A 25,749-nucleotide genomic window follows, 5' to 3' on the forward strand; every position below is an offset into this window, starting at 1 on the left:
GTGGATCCCTCTGCAGACAGACGCAGTGTACCGACACCGACAGACCGGACACCGGGACACGCACGAGCTCAGGGAGACACACTGAACTACAGAAACATGAGGTCACCACTTTGTCAGAGAAATGGAATAACATTTAAACTGAAAAAGAAATCTTGAAGATTTGTTTTCTTGTGAGTATGCGCGTGCTGCGCATTTATAGTCGTGTTTATTATGAACTGCCTTTGACTTTAATTGCTTTGCTTTTTTTTGTTTTTTCTTAGCATTATTATTTTCTGCAATGTTGTGTCATTTATAGGTTTTAGAAATTTGAAGTAATAATTATTTCAAGCTCTTTGTATTGCGCATTTAACATTTTCTTTTAGCAAATGTATTGTACAAATAGTTTTAAGACATTTCAAGACATTTCAAGATTCATTTATGAATCTGTCCCCTCTCTCTGCTGTAGGGTGGAGCTCTTTGGCAGGTATCTTTCTTTCCCCATCTGGGATTCGCTGACTGGGCGACGAGCTCGAGGTAAAATAAGCGCGCTTCTTGGCTGCACTATTTACTGAGGAGATTTAATAAAAACAGCCTTTTTATATTGAGCAGCTGATGATATTTTAGGTAATCAGGGCTTACTGTTGTGGTGACTAACTTGTTAAAAATGGACTCCTAAAAAAAGCTTACACTCCTAAAAATAAATCTTTATTGGGCTTTTTATGATGAACTAATAAATCATTAGCAGGGTTGAACAAAGATAAAGATCAAATAAAAAGATAAGATAAAACAAAAATAAATAAAATACCAAATACTTTAAGTTTAAAATACAGTGTATTTTAAAAATACTACAAAATACTTTTAAAAAGGAGCATTACATCAATCCCTTTAGCATTAAACTATCTTTTCAATACTCAATGTAAAAACTAGATTTCTGAAAACTTCATCAAACTCTTCATATACTATATCCTGCTCCTGCTGTATAACCTGTCAATACATATGTGTTTCATATGTTGTCTCACTCTGACATCTTTAGGCATAATTTACTATACATTGCAAAATACCTGCTCAACTAATGCCATTTAAAACAGCCAAAGAAGAATTGTAGGAATCACCACTGTAGGACTTATTTTTATGTTGCTGGTTTTAAAGACAACTTTTGGAATCAGCAATCCGTCCAAAGCTACTAATATTTATACAGTATCCTCTTTCTATTTTATATTTGTTTCAGTTCTTCTTTAAATGGAAGAGTTAATAATGTCCAAAGCACCAATCAGAGGGTGCATCTATATCAGAGGTGCCCAAACCTTTTCTTATGAAGGACCAAAACACAAACTTGATTGAGGGCCATGGGCCAAGGTCAATATATCAAGCTGTATTGCAAAGTTTCCATGAATTATTTCCTGGATTATTTAAATATAGACAACATTAAGCATAACAACTAATCCATCATATATTTTTATACATTTTATAATGAACCTATTTTCATGAAAACATAAGAATTCCATTTATAACATTCTGGAGTTTAATGCCGAATACACTAGTCATGGTTTTAAAGGTATTACCCCAACCCTCCCCAAATTCTCCCTCTCTTCTCAGATGGGATGACGGGCCAAATCAAAGGTTACAATGGGCCGACTTTGGCCTGCAGGCCCTAGTTTGGGCATCTCTGATCTATATGATGTCACCATGTTCTTACAAAGTCTTTTCATTCATTCTTTCATTTTCTTTTTGACTTAGTCCCTTTATTAATCAGGGGTCGCCACAGCGGAATCACCAACTTATCCTGCATGTTTAAGGCAGCGAATGCCCTTCCAGCTGCAACCCAACACTAGGAAACACCCAAACACACTATTTCACACACATACACTTCAGCCAATTTAGCCTATCCAATTCACCTGTAGCACATGTCTTTGGACTGTGGGAAACCGGAGGAACCACTAACACATGCAAACTCCACACAGAAATCCCAACTGACCCAGCCAGGACTCGAACCAGCGATCTTCTTGCTGTGAGCCGACCGTGCTACCTACTGTCACACCAAAAAATATTTAACAATATTTAAAAAATACAAAAATTCAAGACACTAAAGTATTTTGATACAAAACATTGTCATTTTCAACAACCCCATCAAATACAAATGATAAAATATTATTTTGCATTTAAAATACGTATTTGATATGCATGTATCATAAATACTGGCCATCCCTGCATTTAAGGAACCAAAAAAAAGCAAATGAATCCTCTTTTTGAACCGCTATATTTAAGAGTGTAGCTCAATGGCTTTAAAGTTTCCATAAAGAACTGAAAAAACAATAACAACAACAACAACAACAACACTACAGTCCAAGAAATTTAATTCATATTTTCTTCACTGTTGAATGAAAGAAACTGGCCCTCCTATAGCATTGCAGTGAAAGCTATATTTTGGAATATTGGTGTATTCTTGTATTGACAAACCTGTTAAAATGAAAACAAATGAATCAAATCACTGGTTGTGAAATAAAATCAGGGCTGCAGGAATTTGGAAAAATCTGACATTGTGATATTTTGTTTTGCCATATATTACAACATAAATATAATTTCACCAGATAATTGACAATTGAACAGAAATCTATTCAGAAAGATTTCATTAATTCAGATCGACTGGGATTATGTGACTATTGCAGACACACACACATTGCAATATCGATACTCAAACCATACATGTGCAGCCTAATAACAAACAATAAATGGATGATCATGTCTTATATTGCTGTGCTGCTCCTACGACACCAACATAAATCTCAGTGTTCACCTGCCTCTCTGCAGAGTATGTTTACAAACCTTCTAGTGTGTGTGTGTGTGTGTGTGTGTTCAATGATGTTTGTGTATCTCCACACAGAAAATGAAATCCCATGAGGGAGACATGGAGAGAGAGATCTCTAAGGTAGCAAACACACACAGACTCTTCTCAACACAACAGAGGAATAACAAGAAATATGTTTAAGTTTAAATGTAGTTTCTCAAAGGATCTGTAAACATTTAGTGTCATTAAAAAAGACATTTTTTGAACTATTATGCAGAATTATCAGTAGTACCATTGTCAAAAAATTAGCGTGATTAGTAATTAGTACACTTAGCTAGTTATGGCAAATAGTAAAACTTAAAAAATATATATCTTTGCTCAGTTATCACCCATAATTCTTAGTAAGTGCAATCGTCATTAAGAGTCTTCACTGAGTGCTCAGCTTGACCTGTGTCGTGTTCAGGTTCAGGGGATGGTGTGTGAGTTACGGGCAGGGTTTTCTCGAGCGCTGCTGGAGCTGAATCAGATTCAGCAGGGAGACACAGAGCTGCAGAGCCAGCTGGAGGACACCAGACACGGCTGCAACAAGCGGGCCCTTCACCTCGAGAGCCTGGTGTTGTCCCTTAAGGTGGGACCACGGTCAGTCTGATATATATATGCGTGTGCTTGTTTACTGAAGTCACTCATTATATGTGTGACTTCAGGAGGAGCTGGAGGAGGTACGCTGTCAGTTTCGTCAGCTCTGTGAAGCACAAGACAAAAAGCCACCAGAGAATGCAGGACGAGAGAAGTAAACAACTACGTAGACACACACACACAGACATGTAAAAATTTACTAACAGAAATTATGACTGAGACTGTGGTACACTGCCAATGTGTGTGTGTGTGTGTGTGTGTGTGTAGTAATGGAGTGGATGACAGTAGTGGATGCAGTAGTGATGGTGCAGCAGAGGCTCCTCACGTTTCTTCAGCAGGAGGTGCTCTTCTCATACACTGTTACCTGCAAGGATTACAGGTGTGGCAACGTGCCAGACAGAATACAGGTGAGCTTAATAATCAGATGTACACACAATAGTTGTGGTAAAACTGTTGAACAACACTTGTTTAAGCACAATTTTAAACAATTTGTTAGACGCTTGAAAAAATATGCTCAGTTCTGAGAAAAAAATGCTTTGGAGGACTTGTACCTTAAGAGACCACTTCAACATTTTTAACTTATGTAAAGTTATGTAATGTGTGTATTTATATAGCACATTTATTGTGTAAATGTGCTATATAAATACACCGTAAACCCTAACCCGAAGTGCTTCACAGTCACGAGGGGGTCTCTCCACACCACCACCAGTGTGCAGCATCCACTTGGATAAAGCGACGGCAGCCACAGAACAACGGCGCCAGTGCGCTCACCACACACCAACTATAGGGGGGGAGTGGAGAGACAGTGATAGTAAAAGGGGATGACTGGGAGGTCATGATGGGTAAAGCCTGGTTTATACTTCCACGTCAAGTGATCGGCGTGACCCACGGCGCATGCAACGCACGTAGTCATGCATTTATACTTCTGCGCGCTGTTTCGGTTGCTCTGCAATAAGACTTCTGAAACGCTGGTTGGCAGTGAGGTGGTTTTGTTCCTCTGTGTCGAGTTTCTTCGCTGGTGTTTTGTTTGTTCTAAACGCTTCCCTAATGTACAAGTGACTCAAACTTGCTCATGTTGAGGCAACAACTTTAAACATTAGGTAAACACAAAAGAAAACTTTCCATCCGGAGCTCCTTCATGGGACTCCACATTGGCAAACAATCGCTCCATCGGGCTGGTGCGGCTCTCGGTCCCGCCCACACTCATCAGTGCTACCAAGCCGACCAATGACAGAGCTTGCGCTAGGCGTGGCTGTGACGTGTAGTTACATTTTTTGAGAGTTGCGCGTCAGCGATGCCGAGGGCCACGGCGAAGGCTATACGTCCATGCGTAGGCCGCGCTGTAGCATACCGCGCTGTCCGCTTGACGCAAAAGTATAAATCAGCCTTAAGGGCCGATGGGGGATATTTGGCCAGGACACCAGAGAGTGAGAGAGACGGGACCTTGGTTTAACATCTCAGCTATTCATAAATTAATAATAAAATATAATTTTTTATGTTTTCTCCACATTCCCTCAAAACTTTTAGCGGTCTATGAGTTTCTAGCATTTATTTATTTAACTATGGTGAACAGATGGAAAATAAAAGCTTTTGCACTCCTTTTTTTCGGGATGCCGCGAGAATCAGCTTCTCTCCCATTGTGTATGTCAAAACTGAAAATGTTGTGTGCAGTGGTAAGGTGGCTTTAAATAATTTAGTATGCGATCGGATGTGACACATTTCAGTGTTGTCCAAGCAGGTCTGTGCGTGCGAGATGAGAATTAGTAGGATTTTCATAATTTTGTTAATCAGAAAAAAATTTTGTTAATAAAAAAAAAAAAAAAAAAATTGTATATAAATAAAAATTTATCCTTCTCCACATTACCTTTAAAGGTTTTAGAGGTCAGTGGGTTTCTAGAATTCATTAATTCATTCATTTAACCATGGTGAACAGACGGAGAATAAAAGCTTTTGCACTCCTATATTTCAAGATGCCGTGAGAATCAGCTTCTCTCCCATTGTGTACGACAAAACTAAAAAATTCTGTGCAACTGCCACAAGGGGGCGTATTCTGACAGTCGTGTCCAAATGTTTTGTGCAGTGGGAAGGTGACTTTTTAAAATATTTAAACTCCTGCAACTAGACCGTATGCGACCGGTCGACCGGATGTGACACATTTCAGTGTTGTCCAAGCGGGTCTGTGTGCGCAAGATGAAATAGTAGGTTTTTCGTAATTTTTTTTGAATCAGAAAAAAGTTTAGATATAATTTTTTTTAAATAAATGAGTAATAAAAAATATAATTTTGAAAAATCTCGTCTCCACATTCCCTTCAAAAGTTTTAGCGGTGAACAGACGGAGAATAAAAGCTCTTGTTTTTGCACTCCTTTATTTCGGGATGCCGTGAGAATCAGCTTCTCTCCCATTGTGCATGAAAAAACTGAAAACTCTGTGTGACTGCCACAAGGGGGCGTATTCTGACAGTCGTGTTCGAAAATCGTGTGCAGTGGAAAGGCAGCTTGACTCTAGTGCGACCTTGACTTTACATAATTACCAAAATACAATGTTTGCAATTGTACAATTAAACCAGTAGAGGGCCCAAAATTACATAGTTAAAATTATATTCTAAAATGTTAGGAATCATTAATATGGATGATTGGACGCAAATGATATTAGACATTCTATAAAATTGCTGTCAACAATTTTGTTAACCCTTTCAGGTGCAGATGTTCATTCCTGCCAAGCAACACACAGCTGCTTAAGGCGAGGTATATAATCTCTATTAGGCAATTTAACTGTTTAATGTTCAAATGGGGATCCTCAATCTTTTGTTTTTTTTCTGTCAGGCAGGAGGCGGGCAGTGGTGGAGATGCTGCTGCAGTCTGAACGCGATTATGTTTCTACATTGAATCAGCTCTATGAGAAATACAAGTCTGCAGAGCAAAAGTAAAAACAATCATTATGATAGTGTCTTTATCTGTATGATGCATCATAACAATCGTATCCTGTGTTTGTGATTCAGTGTGGGGTTTGTAAAGCATATTGATCAGATGCTGCAGCGCCACCTGCTGTTCCGCAACACCCTAGAAGAGCGTCTGACCACTGACGAGAGAAGCTGCGCTGCTGGAGACGCTTTTCTCAACCTCACTGGACAAAACAATGTAAGAAAAGAACAAAGCTAATAACATAACTGGAAAAGTAAAGTTCATAGGCAAACTTTATGGTGGCTTGAGTAAGCCTCATCTAAAAGGCTGAAGTAGTTTAAATGTTGAAAGAATTTAAGTAATTTTAAGACGCTTATACGATTATAACTGTATACAGTAGGTTAGGATGTTTCTAGTATGGATTTGGCATGATTCTTGCTAGGCTGTTGCTAGGGTGTTCTAAGTGGTTGCTAGGGTGTTATGAGTGGTTGCTTAGGTGTTGCTAGGATGTTCTTAGTGGTTGTTAAGGCGTCACTAGGGTATTTTATGTGGTTGCTAATATGTTGCTAAGTGGTTTTCTAAGGTGTTGCGGGTGGTTGCTAAGGTGTTGCTAGGTTGTTACTAAGATGTTGCTAGGGTGATCTGAGTGGTTGCAAGGCGGTTGCTAAGGTGTTTCTAGGTGGTTGCTAAGGTGTTCTAGGTTGTTGCTAAGGTGTTGCTAGGTGGTTGCTTGGGTGTTCTGAGTGGTTGCTTGGCAGTTGCAATAGCGTTGCTAGGTGGTTGCTAAGGTGTACTGAGTGGTTGCTAATAGGTTGCTAAGGTGTTTTAAGTAATTGCTGAGGAGTTGCTAGGGTGTTCTGAGTTGTAGCTAGGCAGTTGCTAAGGCATTGCAAAAGCTTTCTAGGTCGTTGCTAAGGTGTTGCTAGGCGGTTGCTAAGGTGTTCTAGGTTATTGCTAAGGTGTTGCTGGGGTGTTGGGAGTGGTTGCTAGGCAGTTGCTAAGGCATTGCAAAGGCTTTCTAGGTCGTTGCTAAGGTGTTGCTAGGCGGTTGCTAAGGTGTTCTAGGTTATTGCTAAGGTGTTGCTAGGGTGTTCTGAGTGGTTGCTAGGCAGTTGCTAAGACGTTGCTAGGTGGTTGCTAAGGTGTTGCTGAGATGTTCTGAGTAGTTGATCATGGTACAACAGTGCATGATTTGTAAAAAATTGTTAGTGGCTTGTGAAAATATTGTAGAAGTGATCATTTGAAAATGTAAATACTTGCAGAGATTTATAGAAATGAAGTGTTGCATATTGATATTTCTGTTTCCTACATTATTAAATCATTGTTGACAGCTATTGTGAGAATCATTAACATGATCAGTGTCTTCACATAGATGAATATCATTAATTATCAATAATTAAATATAAAAGTAAATTGAGCAAATTTGTTATTTGAGAAGTGTGTATCAAACTGCTAGCCCTCCACATTAATCGATACTCAAAAAGTATCCACCACTTACAAAAAGGTCGGTGACCCCTCCTTTAAGCAATAAAAATCATAAGATGTAGCGCTACACTTTTCAGATCTTAACGAAAAAACTGTCAATATATGAAAAATGATGTTTAGTGTTCTTACTGTTATGATTATTCTCGAGATGATACAAAACATTGTTTGTAGGGCATCATGTATGCATTATCTATAAAAATAATAAATTCAGTTTTCATAGAAAGTGATAAAAAAAGCTTCTATTAATACGATTACAAAAATAAATGACATTTTTACCAAAAATTTATTGCACATATTCCACCAACAAGACATACTTCTTTAGCAGCAAATCAACATAATCATATGATTTATATATGATCATGAGGCAATGGAGGCTGGAGTCACCATAGGAATGAATGACTATTTATTATTATTTTTGGAAAATATTAGGATGTTTTAAATCTTCACCTAACTTAATAAGGATAAACATGGATGGATGTTTCTTTGTTTGTTCGTTTGCAGAACTCTTTCTCTGATGTATACCTAGGGTATGTGTCTGGTTTGGGAACGGTCCTGAGAACAGAGTTCAGTACAAATTCACCTCAAAGCAATCCACAAAACACACAGGCAAGATCTTCCTTTTTCACAATATGCGATTGTAAAATTCTCGTAAAAAATAAGTCTACAGCAATCAGGCTGTGCATGTGCAAGGCATAATATTGCTTCATGTGATTATGTGTGTTTTTCTGATAGGAGGAGAAGGAAAGCTGCAGGTTGCTTTCGTTGCTGTTCACTCCTGTTTCCCGCATTCACACATATCTGAACATCATACAGGTGAACCACATGCTTGCAAATGGACAAAATAATTACAAAAAATGATCCATTATCCAAAATGTATCCATTAACTCAGTCTCATTTTTCAGAAATGATTTTAATACGCTGATGTGGTGCTAAAGAAACATTTATGTTAAACAGTTGGGCTGCTTAAAGAAAAATACTATTACCTCACCTTTCACTCGCCCTAACATACTGTAGTTACAAACCTTTAAAAGTTTCTTTATTCTGTTGAAAGCAAAAGAAGATATTTTGAATAATATTGGAAATCAGTAACTATTGTATTTCATAAAGAGGAGAAAAAATAGCAATTAGGGGCGTCTGGTTTCTTCTTTGTTTAATAGAAGATCTGAAACGTGTATTGTTGCAGCATTTATTTTAAATAAATGATATATAAAAATAAACTGTATAGAATGTCACTTAAAATGCATATTAAAATATTAAATCAATGCAGACAGCGTAATAAACACAGCCAAAAGCTGGTGCATTTAACCCAGTGTAACATTAGCTGAAAATGTACCCATGGTTCTAATACACTGTAAATAAAACCATCAACATGTTTTTTTTGTAGGTCTAATCATGGTTTTAATTCAGTCAGCACTAAAATGTGTAACATGATTCGGGGTGTGACAGCAAAACTAAATATATATATATATATATATATATATATATATATATATATATATATGTTTTTTTAAAAGTAAATTATAGATAAATAATGATAAAATTTCGACCATTAAACAATTATATATGTGTTTGCTAGACTGTACTTACTGGCTATTTTTGTTCATGTTAAAAATGTTATAATTTTTATTAGAAAAACATCTCTCATTTGTTACGTTTGATGTTTTGGTTTATGTGATTCATGTTTTGTGCTTCCAAACTTGCGTTAAGTGCACATAGTGAGCATCCATACGCAAACATTTCACTGCACTAGAAAAATTTTGCAATTGATACAGCACTTATATTATCTGACACAGAACAATCCCTTGTAGCATTTTGGTCGAGCACACTTCAGTTTTTGGTTGCCCAAAATAAATTCAAGTGAAATAATGTAATGTAATGTGATGTAGTTTTATTTAATGCCATGGCAACAACCAGGGATATTTTCATGGCAGGAACATTTCAATAATAAATATACAATTAAAAATTAACAAACAAATGAATAGATAAAATAAATACGATTTTTAGCACTAAAACATGATAAAAATTCTAAAAACTAATTCTAAGTTGTAAAATGTCCTTAAGAGAGTTCATTTAAAAACAATGAAGAAGTAATCTGAATCATTAAAAGCAGGACAATCCAGCAAAATATGTCTTACTGTGAGCATTTTGCAGCACAAACATTAAGTGAGGTCTTCTCACGTGAATAGAAATTGAAAAGACATAAAAAAAAATATATATATATATATATATATATATATATATATATATATATATATATATATATATATATATATATGAAATATAAATATAATGGCATTTATTATAGGCTGCATATATACATTTATTTAAAAATAGGCAATTTTAAAAAATTATTATATTAATAATTTTTTAAATGGGCTATATGCACACAGACTTTCCATTTTTTTTAGCCAGGCAGCCCAAGGGCGTCTTTCCATTACACAATTGTCACATTAAAGATCTGATTTCTTTAAAAATCAGCGATCTTCACTGCCTGTTAGATATAAAATATAAAGTGGGTCTCAGATCAAACAAGAAGCACTGAATTAAATTCCATTTCCCCTCATCGTCTCTTTAAAATATGAGTTTATTTTACCCCAGTATTTTCAATGGAATTTCTCCACTAGGCTATTGCTACTAACGACGCTAGTGGTTACGACGGTCTTTCACCTTGTTTTACACTTAAACAACTAAATGAATGCTTAAGTCTGTTTAACTGAATGCATTGTAATTACATTAAAACATCGATGCTGTAAAAACAACTTTGTGAAATTGAAAATAATCACATTAAGCGTCCATTGGCCCTGAAAAAAGAGAAAGTGAAAACCTGAAAGGACCGACCTTTATTGTTTTATTTTTTAGCAACTTGGTACCAAAGGACTGCATCTTTTGACAACACCAGTTAGAATAAACGCAAATTCAAGCATACACTGTATGTTGATAGTGGTTCCTCGACGCATAAAATTATATACAATATAATTACCTAATTTGTGAGAGTCCATCAAGATAGCCTGACAGGAAGAGTGGAGTAATTATTGGTAGCCCATATTAAAGGCATAATAGCCCCTGGAGCAGTTTTGCAAGCCCTGCTATATTGGTTTAAATTCAGAAACGTATAGTCAAGATTCTGAACAAAATTGAAGATGCTAGATGTGATAATAGTGCTTTAAAGCACCAGTTGGCAGTGAAAGCTCCAGCACAGCAGAGCAGGGGCCAGATGGCATTACTGCATTGTTGAACTCATGCCACCTCAGGTCTGCTTTTCACACTACTGCACTACTGTTCGAGAAACCCCAGTAAATCATTGCCACATTGGAGCGGTTAAAGTATCACCTTCGTCTGTTTTCTATTTCAATGTGATTGTCATTGGTACAGAAGAAAGTGATCTCTCCCCCACCAGGCTCTGTTACGCAGCTCTGGAGCCGGCCATGCAGACTGGTGTTCACTACAGGAGAGCGAGCGGGTGCTGTGGCATCTTTGCAATAGCTGTCACATGACCTTGGAGGAGGCGGGGCCAAGTACAGAGGAGGCGGGGTCCAGCTCTGAGGGGACGGGACCTGAGCAGGGGTCAGTTCGCTTGTTTGTCTGTCAGTAAATGTGAGATTTTTTGAAAAGCTCTTGTGTATGACTGGATGACAGTGGCTTTTGTGGCAGGTGGTTGATGCTAATTTTAGCGTGTCTGCAGTTTGAGAAGCAGGTGTTGTGTCGAGAGCCCCGACTGTGGCCCTTCCGCCTTCACCAAGTACTGTGCCAACACTAATGCGGATACGGCCAGTGTCTCAGCGGGCGCAGGCATGGACAGCACTGGACACCAGAGGAAATGCTGTCGTGTTGGCATCTCACAGACTCTACCTCGGCCCAGTGGCATTTTGAGGTACTCCAGAGCGTCATTGGAAATTAGAGGGAATACCATATTTAGGAATACATGTCACATTTATTTTGGGAAAATATTGACAATTTATTTCAAATTTGACTGATAACTTGGAAGAAAATGTGTAATGTTCATTTTTAATTTGGAAAAGGAAACAGGATCAAGAATGATCTGAACGCAGTTTATATCTGATTGCAAAACATGTCTAATGTTTGAGCCAGTAGACTATACGATTATAGACTACGTATATGCCTATAGATTATATTTGAATTATTTCAATATGCTGTGTAGTACAATGATGACAAAAACATAAATGTCAATTATTTAAATACTAAACAATGAAAGATATGCCCTCCTCTACTGTGACCAATTTTTCTAAAGATTTTTAGACAAAACTGAAAAGACTTAAATTTTTTTTTTTAAAATAAAACAAATTAAAAAATAAATAAACAGTGCTTCCCACACATAGACTTTACTTGGGCGAGCCGCGTCGTTCATTATTTGTATGCGTTTTTGCATTACCTTTTTACTTAAGCCTGCTTTCGCTTGGCTTTGCAGTTAACAATCGCCCTTGCAGAGCGAGAGAAACATTGAAAAATTCATTGTTGAATCTAAACGACTCAGGAAAAACTTTACTATATACTCGAAAAGGACGAAATGACTGGTCTATACTGGCTGCAAAATAAATAAACACAATTAGTAACGGTTAATTAATGCATTTGCCTTCAGAGATAGTGTCTGTTTTCATTCCTTTTTGTCATTTATTTCTCATTTGCTGATTATTTTATGCATTTAATGATGTCATTACGCTTTATTAAAAAGGCTATTTTATAAACATAACTAAAATGCTTTGGCATTCAAGTTTGCTTTGAACTTGAAAGTGAGAGAAGCAGATTTAACCTGTCAGTGGGGGTACATGGCTCCTTAACGCAAGGCTGGGCAAGTTTATTTATATAGCACATTTCATACACAGTGGCAATTCTAAGTGCTTTACATAAACAGGTATAAAAAAAGACAAAGATAAGAAAATAAAAACAAATAACAAAAATGATTAAAAACAGGTATCATAAAAATGAATAATCAAAAATAAGAGAAATAGTTGATTTTTTTTAACTTTAACCCATTGAAATGAAACAGTGTTTAACAGTGTCATAATAAATAAAATTATTGTTAAAAATTAAATTGTTTTGTTTGTCACATATAATTAACCGTTTATGTGATGTGGATAAATGGTGTGTTTCAATCCAACTACCACAAGTATATTTCAAACCTGTGGGAAGCACTGTAGTATGTGAAATTTAGTCCTGGTAAAAAAAAAAAAAAAAAAAAAGACATGCATGGATAACCAACTCAACTTGTTTTCAAAAATGTAAAATAAAAAAATAAAGCAATTATTTCTTGTCAACATTAAAATGCCTTACGTCCTTTACATAAATACTACAATTAGAATATGTATACTGATTAAATAAGTAGATCAAATCACACTATTAAAAAGAAAAAGTTGCAAATAAATTCAAGGTCACTGAAGTACTTCTTACAAAAAAGTAAAAAGTCATTGTTCCTTAATATTTTACTTAATGTAATAATTTGTCATTCTCCAGCATGTGGAAATTGTTTCACACATTTTTTTCCAGTGTTGAACTGACTTTTATTCAGATTTGTGCTTACTTACAAGTGAAGACAAAATGATTAACCCTCCTTTTTTCCTCAAATTTTCTAACTAAACTAAATTTTCACACTGTTTCCTATTATCTTACTATTATAAGCATTTTTTCTATGTGTTTGGATAGAATAAAAAACAATATATATTTTAAATGTTTACAAAAATGACTATGGTCAATATTATTAACTATTAGCAATATCGAAACTAATGTGTTGATAAACATGAAAAGTATCTCTCCATTTAACAGCACTAGAGAAATTTTTAAAATAATAATTACAACTTCACAGGAGGGCTAATCATTTTGTCATCATTATACTAAACAGAAAGTGACTTACTCTCCATCTTCACCACCAAACGTTGAGTGTGTTCCCTCAGAAATGGCCGTGAGCAGCACGTGTGTGAGCTTCCCCCTGCTGGCTGGAGATCAGAGTACATCTGGAACGGCAGCGCAGGCCAGAGTCACTCAGGCCCCATCTGCGTCCCATTCGCCCGTCATCCCAGAGAGAGCGCACACTTTCTCAATCCCGGCCCTCCTGCTGGCATCGGGGGAAACCTTACCACTACGGCCAAAAACCAGAGCTCCTCTGCCGGTTTGGCTGTACGTGTGTGTGGCTCTCCAAGGCTTGATGGACGCGTTTACACCTCTGACCTGTATCCTCCAGCCCACCGGCTCGAGGATGGAGATACAGACTGTGACGTGGCCGATGCGTCCGTGTTTGACTTCTCCTCAGTGACGACCTGCAGTCCTGATGAAACTCTCAGTCGGCTCAGGGGAGCAGTAGCACACGAGGAAGACGAGGATGATGAAGAGGACAGCCAGGTCCCAGTTCTCCTTAAACCGTCTTACACTCATAACAATTCAGCTGTGCAGGCCAGCGGAGGATTATGGATGCCGTGGCAGATTCCCAGACGGGCTCCCATTCCTGCGGAGGTTCGCATTGGGGTGCAGGGGAAGACGCGTGGACCAAAACCACACCGCATCCCCGCCACTGCTTTCCGGCCAATTTGGGACCCAAATTACTCTCAGGTTTGAGAAAATGAGCACAAAAAAAATGCTTCATGCTTTACAATTTAATTACTATTTTGTCCACTAATGTTGGTCTTTAATTTCAAGTTTCAGCAACTTATTGACTTTTAATTATGGGTGTCCTGATTCAAGATTTGACTCCTGTCAATCCTGAGATCTAAAAGCTACTGTATAAAGCTAGTTTCCCTTGAACAGATTTGTGTGTTTTTATATGACCCATTTTAGGGGATTTTGGGGGGGGGGGGGGGGGACTCAAATAGGTTTTGAACAAATGAAGGGTGAGAAAAATGATGATCTATCCCTTTAACGTTAAAAGGCAAATCCTACTAAACCATTGCTAACCAAAAGCACTCTTTTTTTCTGTTGCAGAGTGATGCAACTCCTGCAAAAGAGACCTCTGTGTCCTTCAGCTCAACCAATCAGATCATTAATCAGCCGCAAGAGAATGACCAATCACGGTAAGAGGTCTTTGTTTTAGAATACCTGAATGACTTGTGAAGTATACATGTATGTCTAATAAGCCAAACACATGCAGCAACTCAATGAATTTAGACATGTAGATGTGGTCAAGACCATCGACTGAAGTTTAAACGGTTAAAAACTAATGAACAGTATGTGACTATGAATGTGGCGTGGTTGTTGGTGCCAGACGGGCTGCTCTGAGGGTTTCAGTAACTGCTGATCAATGGCAATTTTTCACAAGCAACCATCTCTAGTGTTTGCAGAGAATGGTATGAAAACTTGGTATGTACTTGTTGTAGTAAGTACTTGTTGACCAGCGGTCGAGGTCTGCAGAACAGGAGACTGAAACTGTTCCATTCAGAAGGGCTCATTCTTATGCCCTTAAGCCTTTGAAGGGTTTACCTTCTGAGGTGATAGCTTTAAATTAATTAGGGCATAGAGATGAGCTCTTACAAATAAAAAGGAGCTTGCAACACCAAACAACCTTACTTGCAAGAGATCATTGTGGTCCATGAGTTGTACCCGAAATCCGTCATTCCTTAGGGCCCTTCAAAGTGGCCAGTTTTGAACACTTCAGTTTGGAAGGATACTTCAAAATAGGGTGACAATGGTTGGATTCACTCCAAAGTGCCACAGTGAGGCTACAGTTCAAAGAGACTCAGAAGAAAATGGACAATTTAAGAGTAGAAAGGTTTTTGGTTTGATGTGTCTTGGTTTCTACTGCAATATGCAGATGGTCTAGTCAGAATTGGGCATTAAACACTCAAAAGCATGGATCCATTCTACCTTATATCAGCGGTTCAGATCAATGATGATTGTGTAAGGATATGGAAGATATTTCCTTGGCATACTTTTGACATTTTAGACTTTAGACAACTAAACCTCAATACACCTGGTCACAAAGCACAAATCAGCTGGATTCTTGAACATATTAGTAAATTCCCTAGAGTCAAATGGCCTCCACAGTCACCAGATCTTGATCAAACACACAAATAAATCTGTAGAAACTGTGACACTATCATATCAATATGCACCAAAATCTCAGAAGAATGTTTCCAGCATCTTAAGGCACTTCTGAAGTCAATAAGGATCCAACATAATATTGGCAATACACTAGCTTATAAAGTGGCCAGCTGCAGCTAATGTGGTTAAATGACTTTTTATCCACCATGAAATCAATGTTAACAGGTCCTATTTAATGTAATAATAACCAATAAATATAATAATAAACAATAAAATTAGTTAATCTGTGCAAATCATTATTTTCTGGCAACTCCCTTCAGCAATGTCACTCACACAAAATACAGCAATTAGCAAAGCCACAAAAATGCAATCGATTCCCAATGGACAAAATCCAAAAGTTCCACCCGTTTCTCATTTGAAAACCTATAAAAGCCAACATTGAAATATTAAATCAGTAATCTGCAAAACCATTGACAAAGAACTCCTAAATAATGCACATACATTTCAAAGTGGCTTTAAAGTAACTGCACTTTTAATTTAGTTTGGAGGTGAAGTTCTGAACAGCACTCACCTTTGAGCCTGCAAATACGTCTCTGAGGTCTGCAGAGCTGAAATAATTGGTGGCCTGCTCCTCCAAACTGTTCCAATAAAGATCTGCACCAAATCTTAAACTCCATGATGCCATATCAGTTGTAAAGCATGTGTATATGTTGTTTTAGATCTGGTTATAGAGGTACTGGAGTCCAGCGGGCTGAAGCAGTGTGGCACGACAGCGAGGACAGTGAAGGACCCTGCAGTACAGTCTGACACACTCCTAAACAGGAGACAATCAACATTCCAGACTTCTCTACTTCAGCCAATAAAACAGTTGGAGGTTATGAAACATTTCTTCACTTACCCCACCAGCACACCGAAACACCACAAAAGTCCTCAAGCAGGATTTGATTGGTCTGAGAGATGCTGATATAACAGGATGCACGTAAAGTCAGAAGAATAAAAACGTTCAGTAGAAAATAAGACTGCGTGTTTATTAATGAGTCTCATGGAGAACATGGTACAAAAGCAGTTACAGGCCTTGAATGCGCACACTCACATTCACACACACGCACACACACATACATACACAAACTGTGAGTTTTTTGGGAATTACTAATACTTCAAACCAACTGACCAATCAGCTGAGTGGGAGTGGCCAGGATGAGTCTACACATACAGGATGTGACATCACTACAAAACACTGCAGTTCCTCTATGGCTAATCGCCCCGGAGAGAGTTTCCGTGGTCGATTGGATAGGAGTTGCTCAGGTGGCAAAGCTCTTCCTATATGGACCTGGTTTGGTTGATGAAGAGGACCTGAATGAGAGCAGGAGGCATGATTTACAATAGAACATTCGGACTGCAGCACCCCAAAGATCATGAGCTTGGGGACACAAACCCGATGGTTGTCCTGACCAGCCCAGAGGACAGGGGGATCAGCAGAACAGGGGTCATAAGGTCACAGGATTGTGAGTTTGAGTCCTCTGCTTCTCTGTAACAGTACTGCCCTAAAGTGCAAAAAAAGGCTCACCGCACACTATTAAGACACACAAAATCGACACTGGTCCACACCAAACACTCTACAATGGTGTGTGAATCCGGTGGGTCTCAGACTGAGATTGTCAGTAGATACATCAGCCACTGGGCCGAGGTGAGAAGTGAGGGCAGATATGTCACTCTGTACAGAATACTTGAAACACACAAACGGACTAACAGAGGTGCTGTCTAGACATTTGTTCTAAGCATGGTCAAGGCGAATGTTTTCAGACACTTCAATTTTGTTCAGTACTGATATTGAAGGCACATTAAGAGTCTAGAGCGTAAATCAAGGGTTGTAAGTACTGGTGGAGGGGCGGGGTTTGTGATAAATTGACAAATAGAGGAGTACGGCTTTGAAGGGGGAGGGGTTAAGACATCATATTGGCTTTAAATAGTGTGAGGAAAAAAGTTCTCACCAAAGAGTTCAGAGTTCACCTGAAGGGTACAATCTCTGGTCAAGGTCACGGCTGTGAGTTAAAGGCAACTGAACAGAGGCGTGCTGAGGGCGTTCGGGTTGAACCAGGGATGAACCTTTCACCTGCAACCAAATAAACATCCACAGCCGAGTCTGACGGTGGTGAAAGGCCTCGGAACAGTAAATCCATCAGCGAATGTGCCGTCGACGAGCACATGACCTTGCATGCTGAACGTGACGGAAGTGAAAAATGAGTGATAATCACATTCTTCGAGAGCAATGACCGTCTTCAGGTTTTTACTAGCATCAGATTGTCTGCTTCCAGGTTAAACGTTGTTAAAACTCAAACGTCTCTATTTTAGGGTCACCCCCTTATTCGTTGCTGTCCCTGTTGTCAACTAGCGAGAGTGTGTGTAGGGAGGGCTGAGAAAGAGTGTGTGAAGATTGAGACAGTTCTCTTTTGTAAGTCTTGGGTGGCAGTTTTGGCAGGGCGGAGGTGGAGTTGTGCCGAGGCGGGATGGGAGGTGCCGGTGTCGGGGGAGGAAGGTGAACCAGTATGGGTTGACTGACGCTGGGTGTGCAGGGGCGCCGGGGCACACGTGGAGAAGGGGTGCCAGGGAGGACAGCACGGGGAGAGGGGGTGCCAGGCGGGGTATTAGGAGTGCTAGGAGAGGTGGTGAAGTCCCAGTGGAAACGGCCCCCTGGAGATGGCTGCATGTTCACTGGGTAGTTGATGAAGATCTCGGGTGGTCTCTGGGGCACTGGTGGAGGAGTGTCCGGAAGGGGGTCACGGGGCAGAGGTGGTGGGGGGCTCGGCAAGGGCCCATCCGTCGGCCCGTTGATCACTGGGACACGCGGCTGCAGGCGGGGAGGAGGAGGCAATCGTGGTGGAATGGCAGGAGGACTGTCAGACCTGGAATTCTTCACACAGGAAAGTTGCACTCGTGTCAATAACAGCACAACATGATACTATGAAAACTGTTTTAAAATATATTCCAATTTGACATTACAAAATCTGTAAATATATCTACACAAAGCAAAACTTTCAGGTGTTACATTTCAAGTGCTAGGCTGTAGCAAAAAATAAATGAAAACATAAGGACAGTTGACCTACAGAGAATAACAAAATTTGACATTACAAAATCTGTAAATTTATCTACAAAATGCAGATGGGACATGCTTAATGATGTTATCATATTTTTGGTATAGGTTGCTTTTTAAAACTTGCTGTAGCTTGTATTCAAATGCAACCTATATGTTTATATTGTGCTACTAACATTAATCAGGCATGTGATCAGCCAAGAACATCAAAAAAAGATGAACCCCCTTTCACAAAATAAATGAAAACATAATGACAATTGACCTGCAGAATAACAACAAAAGTGTGTCCTGGCTTAATATATGATGTACATAGAGCACACGTGGTTGTGACATGCAAATGTGAGAGTGGGAAAAGTGCACAGTCGTGCACAATCTTGCATATTGTCAGCGGCTTCCTCATTTGCGCACATTATAGGACTACAAACACCAAAATGAAGCAGTTACTGCTCCATCTTGTGCACAATGAGATACAATAAAGGGGCAAACCTTTGATGCTGATGACCCTGACTGTGATCCCCCCTCTCAAAAAAAAAAAAAAAAAAAAAAAACTTCAGACTTAAACAAATCACAGGGGTCACCCAAGTGAGCTCGGAAAATACGGAAATCACATACCTGATTAGTTGCACTAATGCACACAGAAATTTGGTTGCACTTTATATTTGTTCAGGCTCAATGTTCATATAACATCAAGCATGATAAGATGTTCTTACAACACAATTTAATAAGCTTCACTTAAAAAAAAGACTACAGGAACACAGTATGCAAGTTACCTTATCTGAAGAAGTATCTTTCCTGCGAGGAGGTAATGGAGGGGGCTTGAGTGGCTCATCACTCATCAACTGGTGTAAACTACCACATGACACAGACTGGAACTCTGTCAAAGAAAAACAATAGTTTTATAGTCTGTTCCGATTCACAAATTTTGCAAAAATGTCCATGCAAGATCTATGGCAGAAAAGAAATGAAGTAATGCAACATGATTTACTAAGCTTTGCAACAGACATCAAAATAGGATTTGCATCACTACCTAATGCCTAAAAAGCATGATTAACTAATTTACTCACGCCTGTTTATTTGCCCTGCACTGGTCATTATAGAAGCAAAGCTGCTGTTTCTGTATTGTTTAATTTGTGCATTACTTTGTAAATCTGGACCTATTCATACAATTTGACACTTACTGGACTGCGGCAGAAAAACTGGGGCAAATATGGTGTTGTTACCTGCAGAAAAACACAGAAGATGGCATTTATATCATGCTGATCTGTGTATGACCTGCATTCCCACTGAACTAAGTGTTCCCTCACCGTAGGGCATGAAGTCCTGCTCAAACACAGAGTTGAAGTCAGAGCTGGCGGACTGCGGAGGGGTGGGTGTGTTTGGAGAGGTGGGCAGAGAGGGAGGCGTCTCGGGTTCAGTTTCTGCGATGCTCCTGAAGGTGATTTTGTGAGGTGGTTCTCTTTCTAATGGCACTGGGTGACCTTTTAGCGTCCCTCCTCCACCTACCGCCTGGCGCACAGGCCGAACGCCCGGAGACTTCAGAGAATATGTAGTCTTTCTGGGCTACAAAGAAACACACACTCAGTAACAAAATTTTAAATATTACATTGAAGGGATAGTTCACTGAAAAATGAAAATTCTCTCATTAAATCACTAAACTTTACTTTTTGTTTCTTTCTTCTGTTCAACACAGAATTATGTAATAGGTGTTCAGTGTTTCCTCTAGGATTTCTTTTCAGCTTTGGCGGCAGGCCTTTTGCACAGATCTACCAACTACCTATGGCGTTATTTCAGTGACAAATGTCGTGAGCGCAGTATTACGCAAGTTGAGATCACATTTATGTAACACAAGCATGCGAATATCTATGCTTGAGTGCCGATTTCCTGTTCATGCACAAAACTTCTTGCACGTTCTAAAATATATGCTGCCAAGTGCAGATTTTCTTGTGCGGTCTCAAATAAATGCTGCTGAAGTGCAATTGATGTATGTACTTATAAAGTGCGTGTATGTAACGAGGATGTCTCCATCATTTATTAGATTTGCTAGGAATATTTAAGACTGTCTCCAATAGACCTACAGGGCAGCATTAATGCGTCCTAAAGTAAAGTGAAACGGCCATAAACTCCAGCAAGATAAAGCCCCAATCCCAATTCTACCCCTTAGCCCTTCCCTTTAACCCTACCCCTCATTTTGTGGATTCCTGTAAAGGGGTAGGGGTGTCCCAATTCTCTTTAGCTTGAAGGCATAGGGCTAAGGGGAAGGGATAGATAACCCTTGAAACGGATTTTTCAGGATCACACTAGAAACCAAGTGGTAAGAAAATCTGAATAAGGGAATAAGGGGGTGACACTTTTCATTTTTTGGGTGAACTATCCGTATAAACCCATTCATTTTACTCACAAATCTAGGTGGCTGCTTGCTGTTCCGTGGTTCGATTTCTAAAGACTTATTGAACAAATAGTCAGAGAAATCCTTTTCATTCATATTCCCCATTGGATTCAGATTCTCAAAAAACCTCTGCAGAAAAACAGGAAAAACAAAAAGTTTACACTTGTGATAATGAAAGAAAAAGAAGTATGTGGGAGTGGAAGACATATCAACCTTTATGTCGTGTTCCACTTTGAGGCAGTAGGGTTGGTTCTGGTACTGCTGGATTTCTCCAGTGATTTCTGCTACTTTGCGTCTCTTGCTGAAGTTGATCAGTTCTTTTCCGTCCCGCTTTAGGAAATCTGGATTCCCCTCTTCAGTCTTCAGAATGTTAGTCAGGTAGATACCTGAATGCATAGAGCAAACATCACATATACAAGCATTTGCATGATACTGTTTAAAAGTTGGAGGTCGATATTTTTTATAATACTTTTATGGATGGATTAAACTGATCAAACGTGACATTGAAGGTGTTTACAAGGTTACAAAAGGTGTCTATTTCAAATAAATGCAGTTCTTTTTATTGGTTTCCACAAAAATATTAAGCAGCAGCAGTTTTATTAAAGACTGGCATCACATTTTAAGATATTAAACAGTTGGTAAATTTCATTATAATTTCAGAAAACTATTGTTTTTAAGTGCACCCTTGGCGAGCATATGAGGCTTTCTTTAAAAACATTATAATCATCATAAACATTATAATAATATAAGGCAATACATTCAAATTAACATGCTACAGTAGTTTATCACAAGCAGCTCTTTCTCTTACCAAAGAAAGGTACACAGGGTGGGTTGATGGACTTGAGTTTGGCGAGATATTTCTTAAAATGATCTTGACTGAGTTCAACAGCTTCTTCTAGAATCCTCCTCTTCCTCTCAGGCACTGCCTGCATATATACAATAAAATCAAACACGGTGCGATTATTTGTCATTTCAATTCAGAGTCACAATTAGAGAGCAGTTAACAGTCAGGTCACCTCAAATGTGTGGTCCAGACGATACACCGGTACAGAATTGATGGCGCTCACAATCTCCAAAACCCCATTAAAGTTATTAAGCTCTTGAAACACCTGCAGGATCTCAATAATGCGAGAAAATACAGCAACCCTCTCGTCTACATTTTCAGCCTCTACTATACACCTGAGAAAGGAGAAAATAGTAAAAAAAAATGTATTTAATTTAAACATCAAGATTGGAGACAATCTGGCAGATAAAATGTGTTGAATTGTTCAGGGAATTAAGTTGGCTTTCTTTAAAAAACAAACAAAGTTGAAAAATTTAGTGCAAAGTACAATGTCATATTGTGGTAAGTTTTGGATAAACAAATAAAAAGTAGTACTGAACACTTATCAAACAGGCCCTTGGAATACCTATGGCAAATACACTTGTTTTTTAATACCATTATCTCTGTGTGTTTGAACTTAAGTTTATTCAATTTGTCTGAAATACTGAAGTAATTAAAAGGGATAAATATATATATTAGTGGTGTAACGGATAACAAATCTCACGGTTTGGATCACATTAGGTTTTTTTTAGTCACAGATAAAACTATTTTTCGGATCGACCAAAAAGGAAAGAAGAAAAATGTAGTTTGCTTTCCATTTATTAAAAAACAGTACTGCAAGACACTTTTGATTGTAACAAACAGAACTTAGAACCTGTAATTTTATTAAAAATGAAATGAAGAAATAATCAGCTGAATACAAATAAATGGTAAAGTATTCAGTACTGTGAAAAAATTACTGTTACTAGTACTGTTGTTGAGAACGTTAAATGTATGAATCTAACATTATAATTTGAACAACCCATATTTATTTTTAGTCTACTTTTCAATAAATGATTCAGTTATTCACTCATAAAACATCATGTTTCAATGCTAGATGTGTCATTTTTGAAGAATTATTCAGTGGCATGTTTTTGATGGGTGGCTGTCACTACCTATTGGTTAAATAATGTAATAGCTGGCTACAACTTTCATTTGAGCGTCAAGTTAAATGCACATGACGGTGATTTTAATTTTTACCATAAACCTCAGAGTATATATCTAAACTATATACTTTTATCCAAGTATTTCTGTGTTATTTGACTGTTTGTAGACTAAAGACACAATCTCTTTCTTGATTTTTGAGTTTTTCAAACAGATTTGAATGCAGCGATTTAAAGAATTAATAAACCTGCAAATTACCATCATTTATAATTTATGTTGCATGGGTGTTGAGATCCCGATCTTTTAATGATTAATCGTGCGGCTTACACTGAATGCATTAATGCAGGCTAAACAAGTAGTGACAGAAAACACCTTTAATAACCTAAGAAGCCCAACACATCCTAAATAACCTACCAAAACTTTTTCCGTCATCATATTTTACAGGAAAGCCTAAATGCTTCCATACATGTGATTTGAATGACACGAGAGGTGATCTCTCTGCGATCGTTACACATTTAGGATTAATCTACAGTAAAAAAAAGGGAAAAAAATGTATTCGTGTATTAATCTGCAGGTCACGTGTGTTCTGAATCATGCGAAAGACCGTACGAATCACTTGATCCATTACACTCCTAATATATATCGAGTTTAGTCTGCTAGAAATTTGGAAATTTTGTGTTTAGATATTAAAACAAAGGCAAACAAGGCTATACGTTTGAGCGGTCAGTGAAAATCTAATAGACAGTAGTGCAAAAATATGCTAGTCATCAAATTGATGCACAGAAAATATACAGATTAGACTTTACATGTGTAGTCATTAGCTATGTTTCCATCCACCTATTTTATGCGAATTTTACAAATGCGCATAAAAAAACAGTTGATGGAAACGCCATGGTGCGCATACATTTTGAAAATGCGCATAAAAAACTTATGCGCCTAACTGGGTACGATAAACTTTTTATTCGATAAGAAAAGATGTGCATAAACTGCGATGGAATCACTTTTACTGCACAAACTCCAGCATGCGCATTAAAAAAGGTCATGTGATTTTGTTGAAAGAGATCATGTGATGCTTAAAATGTGTGTGAATGGATAAAACGTCAGGCTGAGCACATTATGAAACATCTGAAATGTTATTTTGGTCATTATAAAACGCCTTACCATTTCAGTATTAATGTTACTATATTATTAATGACCTACAGAATCAAGAGCGCCTGTGCTCCGCGTCTGACACCTTCAAACGCCACTGCGGGCTCACTGCTTGTAAGGATTGTCTTCTGAGGCGCATTCATTTAGAAAAGATTGATGCAGCTTCTCCTACTGCAGCAAATGCAGTTTTTACTGTTGATATTTGGCGCCAGTTAATCAGGAAGTGACAATTTTGTTCGCTTTGACTTGTTGGATGGAAACGATGCTTCATTCTCACAACTTTTATGCAATAATCGAGTTTTGCGCATAAAATTTATTCGCATTTTTGGATGGAAACATAGCTACTGTTTGCATCTATTTTATGATTTTTGTAATTTGGAGTAGTTAGACATCTATTTAATTTTCACAGACAGATAAAATGTAGCCTTTTTTTTAGCCAAAACACTTGAGATGTCTATTAAACAAAGAATGCTTCCTGGGAAAGAACAGAATATTTATTTTATTCTACTGAACAGCAAAATTTATGCCAAACTGTTGCATGAAATACTTCAGTCTTATTGAGGCAAAACTGTCATTTCAATTAGCTGAAGCGGCACTAGTTAACTTACTTCTCAAACCACAGTGTGAGATTGGTTGTGTGTCTGATCATCCTCAGCAGATTGGGAGAGTTCTTCTCTTTATCTTCCTTTGTCCAAACACTTCCTACGAGCTCAGACGGACGAACAGCTCTATTCACACAAGTGTACAACAGTTAATCAATGCACACAATGTCTTCCTTACTCATGCTTATCGTTCAGACTGGCCTACCTGTACAGATCAGACTCCAGAAGTGTTAACTGGCGAGCAATTTCTATCGGATGAAGGGTCATGAGGTCAAAGGTGTCGACCTGCCCGGGGCGACTGATGTGCCATTCGATGGGTGGAGGTGGGCTCTCAAAGGTGATGTTGTGACTAATGCCATTAGACTGCATTTGTATCTTCCGTCTCATGATCTTACTGATAGATTCCACCCACTTACGCATAGATTTACCTGAAAACAGATCATCATTCATCAGTCTCTGAGATTTTAAGTGTTTTATTAGATGTGTGCGCACATTTAAAAAGACTCTGCACATGCAGCATTGGATGTCAGTATATGGCAAGCATATTTATATTTTAACATTTAATCCATAAAGTATACTAGTATCTATTTTCATACTATTAGTACTTTTTACATTAGGTACTAGTGCTTATTCCTTAGTTGCGATCACCTTTTTAAAAGATACTAATATTTAATCATTAAACACTGGTATTTATTTTTTGGATACAAGCACTGACACTTAAAAACTAGTATTTATTAAACAGACACTAGTTATTGTTTATTGGATACTAGTGCTTATTTATTAGAT

The 25,749-nt window shown here is 38.1% G+C and overlaps 2 protein-coding genes across 3 annotated transcripts in view; one reads left to right on the top strand and one right to left on the bottom strand.

The window, feature by feature from the left end:
• On the top strand, positions 1 to 21,633 carry si:ch211-67f24.7. The gene is made up of 16 exons (XM_087279649.1): positions 1 to 170; positions 446 to 513; positions 2,861 to 2,905; positions 3,228 to 3,392; positions 3,469 to 3,554; positions 3,668 to 3,807; positions 6,098 to 6,145; positions 6,224 to 6,323; positions 6,400 to 6,538; positions 8,288 to 8,392; positions 8,519 to 8,599; positions 11,184 to 11,350; positions 11,469 to 11,657; positions 13,693 to 14,344; positions 14,714 to 14,802; positions 16,489 to 21,633. The coding sequence occupies exons 3-16, from the start codon at positions 2,864 to 2,866 to the stop codon at positions 16,574 to 16,576; spliced, it is 2,091 nt and encodes a 696-aa protein (XP_087135775.1). The 5' UTR covers positions 1 to 170; positions 446 to 513; positions 2,861 to 2,863; the 3' UTR covers positions 16,577 to 21,633.
• Positions 16,777 to 25,749, bottom strand: part of sos2 (son of sevenless homolog 2 (Drosophila)) — a 24,962-nt gene continuing 15,989 nt past the window's right edge. Inside the window, exons 14-23 of one of the 2 annotated variants that reach the window (XM_087278086.1) lie at positions 25,169 to 25,391; positions 24,970 to 25,089; positions 22,263 to 22,425; positions 22,055 to 22,172; positions 21,460 to 21,632; positions 21,259 to 21,375; positions 20,165 to 20,420; positions 20,039 to 20,080; positions 19,631 to 19,734; positions 16,777 to 18,680 (exon numbers count right to left, since the gene is read on the bottom strand). In XM_087278086.1, the coding sequence (XP_087134212.1) occupies positions 18,132 to 18,680; positions 19,631 to 19,734; positions 20,039 to 20,080; positions 20,165 to 20,420; positions 21,259 to 21,375; positions 21,460 to 21,632; positions 22,055 to 22,172; positions 22,263 to 22,425; positions 24,970 to 25,089; positions 25,169 to 25,391 (1,865 nt within the window). In that variant the 3' untranslated portion in view covers positions 16,777 to 18,131. 2 annotated transcript variants of the gene reach the window in all.

Source organism: Danio rerio, chromosome 13, assembly GCF_052040795.2.
Source record: "Danio rerio strain M-AB ecotype USA chromosome 13, GRCz13ab, whole genome shotgun sequence".
Taxonomy (NCBI): Eukaryota; Metazoa; Chordata; class Actinopteri; order Cypriniformes; family Danionidae; genus Danio; species Danio rerio.